At 41.0% G+C, this 18,189-nt stretch overlaps 1 protein-coding gene across 1 annotated transcript in view; it reads right to left on the reverse strand.

The window, feature by feature from the left end:
- The window catches only part of NWD2 (NACHT and WD repeat domain containing 2), a 452,309-nt gene that overhangs the window by 65,077 nt on the left and 369,043 nt on the right, over nt 1-18,189 (reverse strand). Inside the window, exon 4 of the mRNA XM_077477660.1 lies at nt 8,777-8,980. Within this exon, the coding sequence (XP_077333786.1) occupies nt 8,777-8,980 (204 nt within the window). The remainder of the gene's footprint in view (nt 1-8,776; nt 8,981-18,189) is intronic.

Below are 18,189 nucleotides of genomic sequence, written 5' to 3' on the forward strand. Positions count from 1 at the left end.
TAAAATGAGCATAAAACCTAGAAGCTGATTGGTTACTATGCACAGCTTCACCAAATTCTGAGTGTACCAGTTTTAGTAAATCTCCCTCAATATGTTTTAAGCAGCAGATACGGCACTGGCACTTCCATACCCTTTGGAGAAGGATGGCCTGGTCTTCAGCACAGATTAAGTGAGTACGCAGCAAGATGTTAAATCCCAATTCTAGACAAAGAAACATTTTTTTTCCAGCTTTAGACAAAAGGGGTAAAGGTTAAAATATCCTGTCAGGATTTTTAACTCAATTGGAGACTGTTCATTGCTTTCTAGGGCAGCAAAGGTGTGCGCAGTGGGTGTGCCAGGTGTGCCTGAGCACACCCTAATCACTAGGTGCAGTGCCGATTCCCTCTCCTGGCCAGGCTTCCCCTTGTGTTTCACCCCCCCCCCCCCCCCCCCCAGTGCTGCTGTCTTCCCTCCACTCTCCCCAGCTGCTGCAGGGGATGTTTCAGAGTGAGGAACAGGGGAAGGGGCTGATAAATAAGTAATTGACCGGCCTCTTCCTTTTCCAAGTGAACACAGTGAATATACTCAATCACTGTGTTCATTCATAAGTGAAACATAGTAAACTGTGTTTACTATGCTTCAGTTTGTGAATAAACAGGAAACCGTTCAGCACAGAGCACTTCCCATTCATTCACTGTCCAGTGCAACTGTAGACAAGTCATTAGTGATTGAGCTTTGGGGTGCACACCCTAATGCAATAGGATGTGCACACCTATGCAGGCAGTGGTGGTGGGACAGGACAGGAAAGCACAGACAGAACTAACAGTATTCTTCTAACTCCTTCCTCATTCATCTGTGTTGTTGTGAGCAGGGCTGGTGCAAGGATTTTTTGCACCCTAGGCGAAACCTCATTTTGCCGCCCCCCATTGGCCCCGCCCCTGACTCCACCCCCAGAATACCGCTTCACCAGCGCTCAACAATTCCGCCTCACCAGTGCCCATAAATTACAGACTTGGGGGGACATTTGGCAGATCAGTCAACATAATAGATATATATACACTCACATTTTAAAATTAAATGTCATGGTCATCACATTCACATAATGTTATTCTCATTAAGGCCCCTTTCACACTGGGGCGGTGCGGGCGTCGGCGGCAAAGCGCTGCTATTTTTAGCAGCGATTTACCGTTGTTTTAGCGGCGGTCTGCGTTTAACTGCCGAAAAAGGGTTAGCCGTGCTCCCCCATTGATTTCAATAGGTAGGAGCGGTTTCACCGCTCCAAATATGCGGCTAGCAGGACTTTTTTCACCGTCCTGCTAGCGCACCGCTCCAGTGTGAAAACCCTCCGGCTTTCACACTGGAGTGAAAGGGGACATTTTTTTCAGGCGCTATACAGGCGCTATTTTTAGCGCTGTAGCACCTGAAAACCGCCCCAGTGTGAAAGCGGCCTAATAGAGAGAAAGCAACAGTTTTTTGCTTACCTCACGGTCACACCAGTAACCTGTTGCTGGCGCCACGCCGACGTCGCCCTGCTGTATCCCATGATGATGCATGCTGCATCCATCCTCCATCCATCCTCTATTCCAGGAGAGCGTGGGGGCGGAGCCAGGGGTGCTGTGCTATCAAATGACACGTGTTATCATGTCACAGAGGACTGAGGGGGAGGGGGGAATGGCTGCTGCTGCTGTGCCTGTGTTATCATCATGAGTAATGTCACAGACCGTCGGACTGACAGAGAATGGAGGGGGGGGAGGGGGGCGGCTGCTGTGCCTGTGTGTTATCATCATGACAACTCCCCCCCCCTCCCCTCCACTCTCTGTCAGTCCGATGATCTGTGACATACTCATGATAACACACAGGCACAGCAGCCGTCCGCCCCCCCCCACCCCCCCTCCCCTCCACTCTCTGTCAGTCCGATGATCTGTGACATACTCATGATAACACACAGGCACAGCAGCCGTCCGCCCCCCCCCACCCCCCCCTCCCCTCCACTCTCTGTCAGTCCGATGATCTGTGACATACTCATAACACACAGGCACAGCAGCCGTCCGCCCCCCCCCTCCCCTCCACTCTCTGTTAGTCCGATGATCTGTGACATACTCATGATAACACACAGGCACAGCAGCCGTCCGTCCGCCCCCCCCCCCCTCTCCCCTCCACTCTCTGTCAGTCCGATGGTCTGTGACATACTTATGATTCATCAGCTGCTGCGTGTCATCATCATCATCATGGCTAATGTGACATAGTCACAGACAGACTGACAGAGAGCGGATCGGAGGAGGGGGGGCGGATCGGAAGACGGGGGGCGGATCGGCGAGGTGATACTATAACAGAAGAGAGGATTACTGGAAAGCCAGAGCGGAGCGGGGCGGGAGGGCGGATGGCGCTGTTGCTTGACATGGCACTGGCACAGTAGTAGTTGCAGCAAGGACAGTGCAGCCAGCCAGGAATAAAATAACCAGCGGCCGGGCGCCCTAGGCGGCAGTGCGCCCCAGGCGGTTGCCTGGTCCGCCTAGTGGTAGCGCCGGCCCTGGTTGTGAGTAATCTGAGCTATAGACACCTTAACTTAACATGCTCACGTTTCCTTCACTACAGCTTATTACAGGCATACCCCACTTTTAAGTACACAATGGGGTTTATTTACTAAAGCTGGAAAGTGTAAAATCAGGCTCACTTCTGCATAGAAACCAATGAGGTTCTAAACCCAACTTATTCAATTAAGCTTTGGTAATAAAACCTGGAAGCGCATTGGTTTCTATGTAGAAGTGAACCTGATTTTTCATTTTCCAGCTTTAGTAAATAAACCCCATTGTGTACTTAAAAGTGGGGTATGCCTGTACTCCCTTTTCCTCATTGGGCCCATATTTTTCCAAACACCAGCAGCTGTCAGTGCAGGGTCAATGAACTGCCATGTAGCCATATTAGATCAATGATGTCATGAGTATCCCCGCCCCTTTGAGTACTTGTAGCGGCAGGGCGGGGAATGCTTGGCTCAGGTATGACAGATTCCTAACCTATTTCTCTGAGAGCTTCTTCTCCTTTCTCCTGGTATTACAAATCTTTTTGAGTGCTCCATCAAGGACTTTGGCCCCGGTGCTGGTGACCAACAGATAAGTAACTACTGTGCAGTAAATGTAAAGTGATAATAGGGGGCGATGTGACTACCAATTTGAAATATTCCTACATGTATCAATTTGTGAATAGATGCCAAAATACATGTCAACTTAAATATACAGAAATTGAAATATGCATAACACTGATCAGAGAGCATAGAGGGGGACTATACTCTCTAACAGGCCATTGTGTATCGCTTATTCATTAGGGCACTTCCTTAGGCTACAGACCTTGAGGCTCAAACTTTGTCTGTTTGATCCAGGCCTTTGGGTGTAATCTGTTTGTAGATCTGTTGTTACACTGCTTGTAAACTGTGATAGTGGTGCACGCTGTTTATATTGTCATAGTTTATTGTTACTGCAGTTGTTTGCCCCTACTTGGTGGGAAACCCAAATTAATAACACTTCTCTTAGCTTCAAGGTGTGCCCGAGAGCGTTGTATCATTTAGAGCACATGCGTCAAACACAAGGCCCACGGGCCGAATCCGGCTTATGGAAGAGAGCTGAACCCTGCACACTGTGCATAGCACACCCCTAAATCCTACACTCTGTATATATCGCACTCGCGAACACTGCACGCTGTACACAGTGCACCCCTTAACTCTGCACTCTGTACATAATGCATTGCTGAACCCTGCACTCTGCACATGGCGCCATCCTGAACTTCACATATAACACACCCATGGCATTTATTTCCCCCTTAAAGTGGATGTAAACCCACTCTCATCTTTTCTAAACTAATGCAATATTGGTTATCTAGAAGGATATACATGCCTCCTGCATGCATACTTATCTGTCAAATGTCTCCCCTCTGTCTGCTATGAGACTCGAAAAACTGCAGATTTTGTGGGTGGGTCTGTTTTCCAGGGCTCAGTGGGTGGAGTCGTGATGTCAGTAGACTATCCGCCCACCTCTACACTCCCCTTATCAACATGCATTTTCCCCTGTGTATTTCTTACACTGAACTTCTGCTATGATCACTAACATCCAGTCAAAACTCAGAAAAGTCCCCACATGATTTCAGCATTCCAAATCATGCTGAAGTGTGGAACAGCCAATCCTTGCAGAACAGCAGAAGAAAGGAGTGGGAGGGAATTAAAAAATAATGCATGTCTATTAGGCTAGTGCATGAGATATGTAAATCACCTGTCACTCACAGCAAGGGGGAGGATTTGACAAAGAGGTTCTCTGTTTGTCAAGATTTATCTCACTGAACAATAAAAAAGGATTTCTCAGAGTTGGATTAACTCTGTGGCAAGACAGGGCTCAAATTATAGGAAATCTCATACTCTACATTATGACATCCACTTTAAGATCTTCCCACTGTGCAATTTGGCACCCTCCATTCATTGTGGTTCAGCGGGAGAGGTTGAATTCCTCCACCTTTTTAAGATTAAATATACAACCAGTCCTTTGAGAACAACCATAATGCTGATGCGGCTCTCAATAAAATTGCGTTTGACACCCCTGATTTAGAGGGTTGTCAGCACCAGGAACATAGGAACCCAAAAATTGAGTCGCCACTTCAGGAGTAGTGCTTCATTGATAAGACTTACACTTACACTTTCTATTTAGACAAGAATTGAGGGGAAATCTACCCAATAAGGATTCATTCTCTATAATAAAAACTACCAGTACTGACCTTTCAGTGAAGAAGTGAAAGCTATGTATCATTCACCAGCACATTCAATCTGAAAAGTTTATCTGTCTCGGTAAAAGTTATAGTGTCTACAAAATAGGGGATAGATTTATAGCATTTTTTTTTATTTTTTTTATTAGTAATAGCAGCAATCTGCAATTTTTATCATGACTGCGACATTATGGCGGACACATCGGACACTTTCGCTGCTGAGGACGTCTATGACGAAACGCGTACAACGTCATTACGCACACCACGTCACTTCCGGTGCGCCTGACCCGTTGGAGCGCACGCCGCTCGCTCAGAGGGATTCCGCAAACCGGAGTGTTGTTTTTGCATTGTGGTTTTTGCATGTTGCTGCTTATGTTTGTGCAAAGATGCCAAACATTTAAAGCTAAACATTAATAATTTTTTATTCTTTATTCAGCATATGAGTAGCCTTATAGAGCCCGGAAAACGGTACCCCCTAAAGAGAGATTAGAGCTCCCCACCATAGAAGGAGGGTGTATACTTAGGGGTATAGGCCTCATATGACTGAGCACAGCGCTGCTATAAATAATTATATAAAGAAGGACTGTATTGTTGCTTTTTTATACAATTTTTTTATATATTTTTTATTATTACTATTTTTTTTGATTTTTTTATATATTTTCTGAAGTGTATGACCGCTATATATATAAAAAAAAATTGCAGATTTGCAGTGCAACTGTTATAGATTGCAATTTTGTGGAAAATCTAATTTTTTTGTACAAAGTGTTGTGCAGAAACTTTTTTGGCATATGGAAAAGTTTTTTAACATTTTTTTGCAATAAAGCATGTTTTAAGTGGCTACCAGTCTCCCACCATATATACATATTTATAAAGAAAACCTTTTTTAAAACTAAAGAAGTTTTTTGCAGCTTGCTCCCCTTCCCCCCAACTTAAGTATTTAGTAAACCAAAATACTACACCATGAGTGGATTTTTTTCATTTTGAGGAACTACTGGCGGACAAAAGAGTTTTTCTCCCATCTCCTCTAAAAAATCTGGAGAGGACCTGTTGAAGACAGAGCCAAGCAGTGGGATCCTCAATAAAGTGGAATACAGACTACAGGCGTGTAACCCCTTAGGGGGTGCGTGGATTCGGTGAGTGGGGACCCTTGAGGGGGAAAGAGCACGGAAGTCACCAATAAGCAGGCATAATCACAAAAGTCACCTTCCTGTTACTTGAAGCAAAATAATTGTACATCTGGGAATACCTGAAAAAATACTATCTTTGGACTATATATATGATTTTTTATATGTTTCTATTCACATTTATTTTTACACATTTTCTGTTTTTTGTTTATAATTTTTCTTATTTTGAATAAGGTTGCATTTTTTATGTTTTTTTTTTTGGTGGTACACAGAAATCTAGTTATTAAGGCTTGAGGGCCTCTACAGTATAAATAACAATTAGCACAAGGATTGTGCACGTGCAGTGGAGGTATAGGTGTTATACTTCCCATACATGGGGATTTTTTTCACCATCACAGAATAGTTTGAATATTATTTGGTCCTTTTTTTTGTGTTTTGGTTATGGTTTTTGTTTTTAGCTCTTTATTGAAATAAGTGATGAACCCAGTGAATTTATCTATGGTAATTAACATAAGTGGTGTATAGTCAAATTTGGTTGGATTAAGGATATAAGAAAAAACTCTTTTTGGTATAATCACAATAATAGGGATTCAATATTAAACACGGGTGCAATATATATATAGGCTTTAGGGATAATAAATGGTTAAGGCAGGTTCGGATTTAACACCAGCCTGAGGTAGCGCCAGCAGCCCACAACAATCATTCAATTTTCAAACCCAGGTTGTCTAATGCAGCCTGTGGTTTTCAGGGAGGCAGCAACCTCATAAAAATAATTAAATTCCTATATTTTGCGAAATTAATAACAAACTATTAAGAGAAAAAGGATCTGGGGGTACATAAATATTCATATATATCACTGTTCGATTGTGGCCTATCCCATAAGCGCGGCTTTTTTTGCATAATTGTTCTACATCGGACACTTTTGACACTATTTTGGGACCATTGTCATTTATACAGCAATCAGTTCTATAAAAATGCACTGATTACTGTGTAAATGACACTGGCAGAGAAGGGGTTAACACTAGGGGGCGATCAAGGGGTTAAGTGTGCCCTAGGGATCGATTCTAACTGTGGGGGGATGGGCTATGACTTACATGACAGCAATCACTGCTCCAGATGACAGGGAGCAGTAGATCCCTGCCATGTCTCTAAGCAGAACAAGGAAATGGCTTGTTTACATAGGCATCTCCATGTTCTGCCACTCCGTGACACAATTGCTGGACATTGACGGACATCGAGTCCGAGGGACCCATGGCCACGGACACACGCTGTGTGCGGCGTGCTCTCGTGCTCCCCGCCGGTGGCACGCACACGCCCACTAGCCCCGCAAATTAAAGGGGACATACAGGTATGCACATTTGCCCACCGCTGCCATTGTGCCGACGTATCATGGCGTGCGGCAGTTGGCAAGTGGTTAAAGGGTTACTAAACTCTCAGCAGTAAAACCAGTCTGTATATGCAGTAAAGCATGCTTGTTAGTTACTGTGGAACCTAAGGGGCTGTTTGATCCTGTCTTCTCTGATCCAACCTTTTTTATGGTCCCCAATCCATCTCCTGATCGCACAGAACCTTAGGGACAATCTGTACATGCTCAGAGGGTGCATGTGATCTGCACAAGGCCAATCAGCACTGTCCAGACAAAGGGTCAGGGTTCATGCAGCCTCATAGGACAGTCAGAGTAGAATGGAAATTCCTCCTACAAGCTCTAACCAGACACTGATAGAAGTCATAACTGCTTAAGAGAAAAAGTATTTAGCAGTTTATATTTACTAAAATAATTGCATGTCCATGTTCTGTGTATTGTGGGAGATCACATATAATGAATGCAGGGTCCTGGGTTTAGTAACACTTTACATCAGCGGTCATCAACCCTGTCCTCAGGGCTTATCAACAGGCCAGGTTTGCAAGATAACTGAAATACATCACAGGTGATATCATTTGCTGCTCAGTGATTGCAGTATTCTAGACCGCATCTCCCCAAGGTAATACATAAAACCTGGCCTGTTAGTGGGCCCTGAGGACAGGGTTGACCACAACTTTACATAACTGAGATTTCTACTTGAACATTTGTAGCATAAACTAATATCGGGCTCTCAAGCCTCTAACAGTAGCTTGCTATTTAGTGTGTAAGATCCTTAAGAGTCTTAACATTTTAATAAATGATCCCGATCCTGAAGTTAGCGTATATATGTTGTTAGAATTTAAAACAATATAATACTACAATGGTTGACCGCCTGTTTTACAGCTCTGAAATCTAAAACCCCATGAAACATGAAAACATTAATTATACAACGTATATTTATAAATCTGAACAACTGATTTTCTATAGTCTATATGCAGATTTCGATCAGAGCTTTTCCTCGAAGGCATTAACCGATCAATTGTAAATTACTCTTTGGAACAAAGGTGGATCTTGAAACACATGCAGTTCATTAACTGACCACAGTTTCCAAGATGCATATCACAGTTGACTCTGCAGGTCATTAATGAACAGCAAAAGTAATTAGCAAAATCTATGGGTATGGGATGGCATATTTACTAGCTCGTCTCAGAAATCCTAATCTGCCCTTGCCCCCATTGGTAAGAATAGCACATTACATTTTATTAAAACATTTCTTATTGGCCAGTGAAACCAATTGTATCCACCTGTTTATTTTGCAATGCCAATTAAAAAAACATAAATGGCTAACTGCATAAGGCACATATATATTTTTTTGTTTTAGCCACATTAACACTTTTTATTAATTTTTCAAACAGATTTGCATGACTTTTATATATTTTTTGCCATTAGATTATTACTTGTCCTGATATTTTATCCCATTTAAAGGGACATTGTTCTTTACGTTCTAATGTTCTTGTACAGTACCTAATACAATTACACATTATCTGTCCCCAGGAGATAGAGCCCCCAGGCTACATGTAATACTCACAGGGTTGTTGTGGCTCTTCAACATTTCGGCTTTCGGTCTGAGGTAATATGCCGGGGGGACAGCGTTTTCATCTCTGCAATACCACTCTTCCAGGGTCCTCGTTTCCAGTTTGGCTTCGATAGCCGCATCCAGAATCATTTCAAATTCAGAGGATTCAACCTCTCCCGGGATTCGTATGGTTCCATATTTCTCTCCAAGCAGGCCCTGCACAAACGAATTAACACGGTTTACATCTGACATGGCGAGATCCCTATGGAATTTGGTTAATTAGGCTTAGCAGTACAAATTAAACAGTTCACTGCCATAGAATAAAATGTGAAACAGAGTGAACAAAGCTTACAGAGGATAAGTCAACAGAAAAACCTGTGTGTTTGTTTTAATGCTGTGAAGCCAGGCGTTCAAACTTTCAGCTGCTGGGGGTTATCTTTCCTAGGAGATGAAGGTTACTTGTATCTCGAGGATTGCTCATGAGTAGATGAGCAGGTGCAAATATTTTCTCAGCTTGGCTGTGTTTGACTCATAAAACTGAACATAGCCAGAGAGTTAGGACATATGTTTGAGACATTTGATCTTTCTATTTTTACAGCTTTTTTCCATTTAAAATAAGATATATAATGCATATTTCATCTTCACTTCATGAGTAAGATATGAAAAATTACAGTATTTTGGCGCAGCAACATCATTACATTTATATGAAGTTTAGTTCTCAGGGCCTGATGAAGGCCACTGATAGAAAAAGGTTTTAGCACACAGCTGACGGATTTGGCTATGCAATATGAGCCTGTGTTGACAGGCCTTGGGTTTGTGCTGATCGCATCAGTTTTAAACATTTTTGAGAAATTAACAGGTGCATTATACTTGCGGTTGACCTCCTTCTGACCTGCTCCAAGTAGGTTTTGCAATCCCATTAACTTGTATGGCTAACGCAAAAAAAGCCATTTTTTTTATAGGCCCTAAGTGGGCTTATTATTACATGGCAGAATTGACCTATTGTTACTTAGAAATTACCTTTTTATAGTACATAAGCCACCTTCAAGCACTGGCTGAGATGTTCTCCTGGAAGACTTTTGCACCAGCCAGCACTCTCCATGACAGATTTCTCCATCTCTCAGTATGGTATGCATATTGCTAAAATATTTTTTTTAATTCCGTTACATGTACAATAAGCAGGCTATTAAGGTTACATAAACAGCACTTCTGCAGTATGTGTCCAAACAGTAAGCTGAGGAAGAGGAGCTCCTCCTCAAAACATGTTCTGAACAATTGCTAGGGTGGTGGAAAGCTGTGTTTCCTTGTGGCATTCCTGTCAAGACTGAGAGCGGTAGCTGGGATCAATCCTATACACAGCTACAGATAAGTGGCTCCTGTCACAACCAGAGGTGCTGACTCACTCCCCTTCTGAGGATGGTGGATTGTTGGACTGATTACAAATGTGATCCTACTAACATGGATATACACTCACCAGCCACTTTATTAGGTAAGCTTTGCTAGCACCGGGTTGAGCCCCCTTTAGCCTTCATAAATGCCTCAATTCTTCATGGCATAGATTTAACCATGTTTTGGAAACATTCCTCACAGATTTTGGTCCATATTGACATGATAGCATCACACAGTTGCTGCTGATTTGTCGGCTACACATCAATGATGTGAATCTCCCGTTCCACCATAAAGGTGCTGTATTGGACTGAGATCTGGTGACTGTGGAGGCCACTGGAGTACAGTGAACTCATTGTCATGTTCAAGAAACCAGTTTGAGATGATTTGAGCTTTGTGACATGGTACATTATTTTGCTTGAAGTAGCCATCAAAAAATGGGTACACTGTAGTCATAAAGGGATGGATATAGTCACCAACAATACTTAGGTAGGCTATGGCATTTAAACAATACTCAGTTGGTACTAAGTGGCCCAAATTTTGCCAAGAAAATATCCCTCACAAATTACAGCACCACCACCAGCCTGATACAAGGCAGGATGGATCCATGCTTTCATGTTGTTTACGCCAAATTCTGACCCTACCATCTGAATGTTGCAGCTGAAATTGAGACTTATCAGACCAGGCAATGTTTTTCCAATCTTCTATTGTCCAAGTTTCGTGAGTTTGTACGAATTGTAGCCTCAGTTTCCTGTTCTTAGCTGCCAGGAGTGGCACCCATGTTGTGCATTCAGAGATGGTATTCTGCATACCTTGGTTGTAACAAGTGTCTGTTTGAGTTACTTTAGTAGTTGCCTTTCTATCATATTGAACCACTCTGCCAACTGCATCAACAACTAGAATGACTGGATATTTTCTCTTTTTCGGACCATTCTCTGTAAACTTGAGAGATGGTTGTGCGTGAAAATCCCAGTAGATCAGCAATTTTAGAAATACTCAGACCAGTCTGTCTGGCACCAACAACCATGCCACGTTCAGTCACTTAAATCCCCATTCTGATGCTTGGTTTGAACTTTAGCAAATCGTGTTCACCATATCTAGATGCCTAAATGTACTGAGCTACTGCCATGTGATTTGCTGATTAGCAATTTGTGATACCAAGCAATTGAACAGGTGTATCTAATACAGTGGACGGTGAGTGTATATTATAACTCTTGTGAGTGTGATTCCCGTTGTGTGTTTATTGTGCTTTTATTTAATAAATTGTTTTTACTACACTATGAGAGACTTCCGGCGCCTATGCTTTTCGGTTGTGTCCAAACAAATGCTTTTATCCTGACTGATCCCCTAATGATAATGCATTTGCAGCACAGACAGTGTGTGTTTGGGGTCACTTACCCACAGGCCTTTCCCCTTAGAATGAGTGTCTGTGTCCATGCACCCGCTGCCTCACAATAGACTTGAATGGGCTGCCTGCACCCAGCACCCAGTCTTGAGACACTGAAAAAAATGGTCTATTTACGGTATACCAGCCAAAGCACCCATGTGAACGAGGCCTTAGCTTCATATTTTTACAATAAGATTCTTAGCTGCACACTGCCTGACAATGAAACTACAATACGGGACCTGTTCCAACAAAGGTTTTGTAAACAGAATTATCTAGGAAATGTGTAGCCTAATTAATAATATATACACCTATGCAAACTTGTAGAACTGGTTGCATGTACAAACTGTACTCGGGTTCTTATGGTATTTGTGGCTCTAAGGCATCAGTAACAATGTTTTTGTACAAATAGTTATTCCATTGGTAAAGGAAGACTAGAGATAGATGGATTTTTTTTTCCTGGAGCTAGAGAGCATGCAGTACTCCTGCTTAAGAAAGTATATCAGTCACACAATTTTGAAAACTCAACAGCAAAGAAGGTGACAACCTAATTGCTAGCTACAGTTTATTCTACACATATTCTTCCTCTGAGTAATCAGCTGTAAAATGTTGTCTCTTTCATGTCTTGTGAATGCTTTAGATAGTTAAATAATGGCTGTTGATGATTTAGAAAAATGTTTCAGAGAATTTAGTTTAGGTACCGGGGTCCAACCTGCAGTTCAAGGGCCACGTGCAAGCCCCTTAGTACTTGTTATGTAGCCTTTGGATCCCAGCAGTGGGAGTAGTTGTGGAAGCATTGATTTGTAAAGGGGTAATAGCAATGACCTCTTCTAGTCTCATATAACTAGAGATGGGCCCAAACCCCCCAGTTCAGTTCACACCAGAACAGCCAAGCATAGCAAAAAGTTTAGAACCGAACACCGAAGCCCATTGAAGTCTATGGGATGCGAACTTGAAAAATCAAAAGTCCTAATTTTAACCACTTCAATAACCGCCCATTGTCATATGACGTCCGCAGATAGGATCTCTCATCCTGGGTGGGTGTCGTATGATGTCCCGGGCTTCCCGACATTCGGGACCCGATGCGTGTGCCAGGTGGCCGCTATGTCTGCCGGGCACCCGCGATTGCCGGTTAACTCAGCAGGACTGCGGATCTGTGTGTGTAAAGTACAGATCCTAATCCAAATCCTAGTACAGAGGAACACTCATTGGTCTCCTCCCCTTGTGAGTCCCCTCCCCCTACAGTTAGATTCACTCCGTAGGACACAGGGTTAACCCTTTGATCACCCTCTAGTGTTAACCTCTTCCCTGCCAGTGACATTTATACAGCAATCAATGCATTTTTATAGCATGGATCGCTGTATAAATGCCAATGGTCCCAAAATGGTGTCAAAAGTGTCAGATGTGTCCACCGCAATATTGCAGTCATGATAAAAATTGCAGATCGCCACCATTACTAGTAAAAAAATAAATAAAAATGCCATAAAACTATCCCCTATTTTGTAGACGCTGTAACTTTTGCGCAAACCAATAAATATAAGCTTATTGCGATTTTTTTTAACCAAAAATTTGTAGAAGAATACATATCGGCCTAAACTGAGGAAAATGTTTTTTTTTTTTTAATTTTGTGATATTTATTATAGCAAAAAGTAAAAAATATTGTGTTTTTTTTTCAAACGCTCTTCTTTTGTTCAGAGCACAAAAAATTAAAATTGCAGAGGTGATCAAATACCACCAAAAGAAATCTCTATTTGTGGGGAAAAAATGATAAAAATTTAATTTGGGTACAGCATTGCATGTAAAATTGTCATTCAAATTGCGCAATTGTGATTCAAAGTGCGACAGCACTGAAAACTGAAAATTGGTTCAGGCAGGAAGGGGGTGAAATGCCCTGTATTGAAGTTGTTATATACAAGTTATTGGGCATACAAAGGCTATGAGGGTTTGGGTACTACCCTAGGGGACATGTATCAATGCAAACATTTTTTTTTATTAAACAATTGTTTTTAAATGAGTAGTGATTTTAATGATGCTTAAAATGAAATAATAAAAATGAAACATTCCTTTAAATATAATGTCTGGGGTCTGCCTGTGAAGTGGTGCATCTATACTAGGTATAGAACCTGCTGCAGCAAAAAAGAAATTTCTAAAGAAAAATGCAATTAAATTTACTTCAGGACTGCAAGTTGTTAAGGGCATGGCGGCCGGCTTCCTGGCCCCGCTCCTAACAACATATTGACTGTGCACTCGGTGGGCGCACATCCAGACGAAAGCACAGTAAATTTGGGCGTGTGGCGAACACCTGAACAGGTGATGTTTGGGTCGAACCCTTTGCTCGACACTACATGTAACATGTCCTCAGCAGACATGTGCACTGCCAAAAAATTTCTTCGTTTTAGTTTTTGTTTCATTTGTTTTTTTTTTTCCTTTTTCAGGTCATTCGTTATGATTACAATTTGTAAATTCGTACATTCGTAAATTCGTATATTTGTAAATTCATACATTCATAAATTCGTAAATTTGTACATGCTTAATAGTAATAATCAAGGATGTTGCGGAAAAACACTGCCCCCCTATGCACACCCCTCCGCGCTCTTTGGACCAAACCCCTTATGGTTTCACATGTATTATAAACAGCAGCTGCTTAATATTAGAGAGTCAAAATTTAAAATTGGCAATACTACAAAAAACAAATGGAAGTCCTTTTTATATATAGAGATCAACTTGAAAAATGTATAAATATTGGATCTGACGCAGGCGTGCTAACAGGCAAAGAGAGAAGATATCTGCTACCATCCAGCAGTCGGGTACCTACACTGTACACCTTGCCAAAAATCCACAAAGACCCAGTGAATATACCTGCAAGGTCAATAGTAAACAGTATCGATTATGTTTCCTCTAGGTTAGGTCAGTATTTGGATACATTTTTACAGAAAAGTGTACAGAGTACCTGATCCTACTTGCGGGATAAGAAAAGTTTTTTGAATCTCCTACAAAATGTGGATTTGGCGGATAAAGTGAAAATACTTTTAGTGACGGCAGATGTATCATCATTATATTCAATAATTCAGAATGATGATGCTCTTTTAGCTCTGAACTGGGCCTTAAGTAGAAGAGATGACCTCCCACACAACCAAAAAGTATTTTAAAAAATGCTTTGGATTTTTGTCTTAACCATAATTATTTTTGGTATAACAACGATTTTTATTCACAACAACGGGGCATTGCGTTGGGTGCAAATTTCGCACCCAGTATTGCCAAATTATTTATGGCAGAGTGGGAAGATAAGGTCATATTTAGTAAACAGCCACCTGAACTCGTCTTCTACAAACGATTTATAGATGACCTCTTCTTTATTTGGGCCTGCACAGAGAAAGATCTGGAGATATTCATACCGTACCTGAATACAAATGATCATAATATCAGGCTAACCTCCAAATGGCATGAAAAAGAAATTAACTTTCTAATGTCAAGATCTATAGAAAGAATGACAAGTTGGAAACCACGGTGTATTTTAAGAAAACAGACAGAAACAGTAATCTTCCAACAAGTGGACATCACCCTCAGTGGCTGAAAAACACACCAAAGGGGCAGATCATGGGAGTTCGTAGAAATTGTTACGAACGTGACAATTATAATGCACAGGCCAATATATTGGCAAAAAGGTTTGTGATTTGGGGCTATGACTACAACATGTTGGAGAAGATGATCGAGGAAGTAGGCCATATCCCAGGATCAACTTGTCTACAAGAAAAAACAAAACGGCACTTGCTCCTTTAAAAGAAGTGGCGAAGAATACTCAAAGTAAAGAATGGGACTTTATCTCGGGTTTTCATTCTCAATATAGGGAGGTAGAAGCCATCTTCAGACAGCACTGGCATGTACTACTGTTGGATAAAAAATTGAATACAGAATTGCCTCCTAGATCACAGTTCATTTATAGGAAGGCCCCGAGTTTTGGTGATAGGATTAGACGAAAATTGGTTGATCCACCAAGCGTCCACCAGCCTTTTGGGATCAGAATGTTTTTTTTGCATGCAGGAAATGCAAAGCATGCAGAGAAGTTTCCAGACCCATGAGGGGGCTGGAAAACTTTACTTCTCCAGCAAATAATCAAGTTTTCTCGATTAATCAGTTTATTACGTGCAATAGCACCCATGTAGTCTATGCATTAAGGTGCCCATGAGGGCATTACATTACATTTACATTGGACGGACTAAAAGGGTGCTGCATATAAGGATTGCGGGACACGCTATTTTATATATATTTTTTATTGCACTATTTTTACGATATATATATATATATATATATATATATATATATATATATATATATATATATATATATATATTTATTTATTTATTTATTTACCAGAGTAGAGATACATTTTATAACCCATTTAGTGCTATTTTTTGTCTATCAGCTTATTCCGACAGGATAACAAACAGGTTATGTGTGCGTCGGCGACTATTAGCCGACCGTGTTGCTTGTCAGGGATGATGTGGTCCCGGTTGGCTGTGAGTGCTGTGGGATTCACATAAAAGCTGACTTCTGGTTGGTAGGTCACGCCCTCAGACGAAGTCGGATATGACGAAACACGTCAGATGGTGACCTACGGGTAGTGACGCCTGCGCCTCACGAGTGCGTTCCAGCCAGCCCAACAATCAGGGAGACTTCCGCTGTTCTATACGGCGGTTGTCTTTCTCCTTTCTGGCGGACGTTTCAACTAAACAGTCACAGTGCACTTTATTATATGCTACATATATTTTATATTTTGGTACGCATGTTTATACTAAGGGGATTGTGGGCGAAATTTAATAAAATGTTATAAATGGGATTACGCTATGTGGACATTGTATTTTTTCACGCATACCTGGAGCCCTGTGGTAAACAACCCTGACATCTAGTGGATGGTGGGAGACGAGCAGTGAAAAGTGGAGTTTTAAGCTTGAGATATCAAGGCTCTATATTATTTGTGGTCTGGTGAGTGTACCCCCAAAGGGGAGTTTTTGCCACACGTGGTGAATTTTCGGTGGAAGCTGTGTACAAATCACAATAAGAGACTCTTCTTTTCTGCTACTTACCTCATCATATTGATAATGCAAAGTGATATCTGCATTTGAATGAGGAAAAAAGGTGCTGCTGCAATATTATAAAAAGGATTTCCATTTGTTTTTTGTAGTATTGCCAATTTTCTATTTTGTACACTCTTACATTCGTAAATTAGAGAATTTGTATATTCGTAAATTCGTACATTCGTAAAATAGAAAATTCGGAAATGTGAAATTCGAAAATCAGAAAAACCTGAAAAATGGAAAATCTGAAATAGTAACTATTAAATTATAGGTATTGTCATTTCCTTTCAAATTTGTCTGTTAGTGAACATAACGAATCCAAATTTATCCGAAGTTACGAATTATCCAAAATAATGAATGCCGCATCTAAACAAATGGAATGGAACAAATTAATAATAATAATAATAATAATAATAAAACGTTTTTAATTATTATTATTGTTATTTATTATTATTCATTGAATGCATTAAGATAAAAAAAACTTCTGACTTTACAATCACTTTAAGGCCATTTAAACTGGAACTACACACCCCCCAAAAAAAAGGATATTTAATTGATTTTTCATTTTGTAAACTCACCCTGTTTTATTTATTTTATTTTTATTTTTAAAATCCCCTTGAAAAATACCCCTTATCATTTCTGGCCATGGCCATCTTAGGTAAAGGCAGATGATACATCAAACATGCACATGAATCCATCTGTGCTTAGCTTAGGCATGCAGGCAGTAGAATGTTCTTAGCTGAGAAAACCCCCCCTCCCCTCCTCAAAACTCCTGGGAGGCATGACATCATTTGCCTAAGTCTGGAAACCAAGAAGTAACTGAACAAATGTAAAAAAAAATGTGACTTGTAAATATGATATATTATCTATTTACTAATTCTAGGATAAATATTAAAATCAATGTTAATTGAGAAAGTGAAGTTCTACTTTAATATTTGCATAACTCCTAACAGGAGCCAACATACTGCTTGCTCCAGGGCTATTGGCTCCTGATAGAAGTATTGAGACAGGGTGCCATAATCTTTTCAGGAAGCTATGTACTGCACCCTCCCACACACCATAATCTGCCTGAATAGCCCAGAGACCCAGTGATTCACCATTTTGGCAGCATTCATCAGCATTTATTGAAATAACAACAGGACATATTTAACGGAATAATCAGAGTAAGCAACATAGGTCAAATGTACGACAAATACATTGCACATCTCCTAAACAACAATTAAATAATTAATTGCACAGTTCATTCACAGTTTTTGTACTGAAGAATTGAAATGTATGTATACCTTAATGTAACATAATTATTATACATATCTCACCCCGCGACTTTCAAAAGACAAATTGCATGATGCATTTAATATGGGGCAATTGCACAGCAAATGTACAACACAGCTACGTGTTAAAGTGGTTAATGCATATGTAGAATACATTCTGACCATGTCTGTAATAAACCTTCTACAGAAAGCTATGGTTTCCTGCAGTACCAGATTGCACTCTCAAGATGTCACTAAAATTATAGCTCATAGTCATGGTAAAACATAAGCAGGTTAGTGGTGGTACAGTTGGGTGCCTACAGGTTATCT

The sequence above is a fragment of the Lithobates pipiens genome, unplaced genomic scaffold (assembly GCF_037356315.1).
Source record: "Lithobates pipiens isolate NorthernLeopardFrog02 unplaced genomic scaffold, aLitPip1_a1.2 Scaffold_13, whole genome shotgun sequence".
Lineage (NCBI taxonomy): Eukaryota > Metazoa > Chordata > Amphibia > Anura > Ranidae > Lithobates > Lithobates pipiens.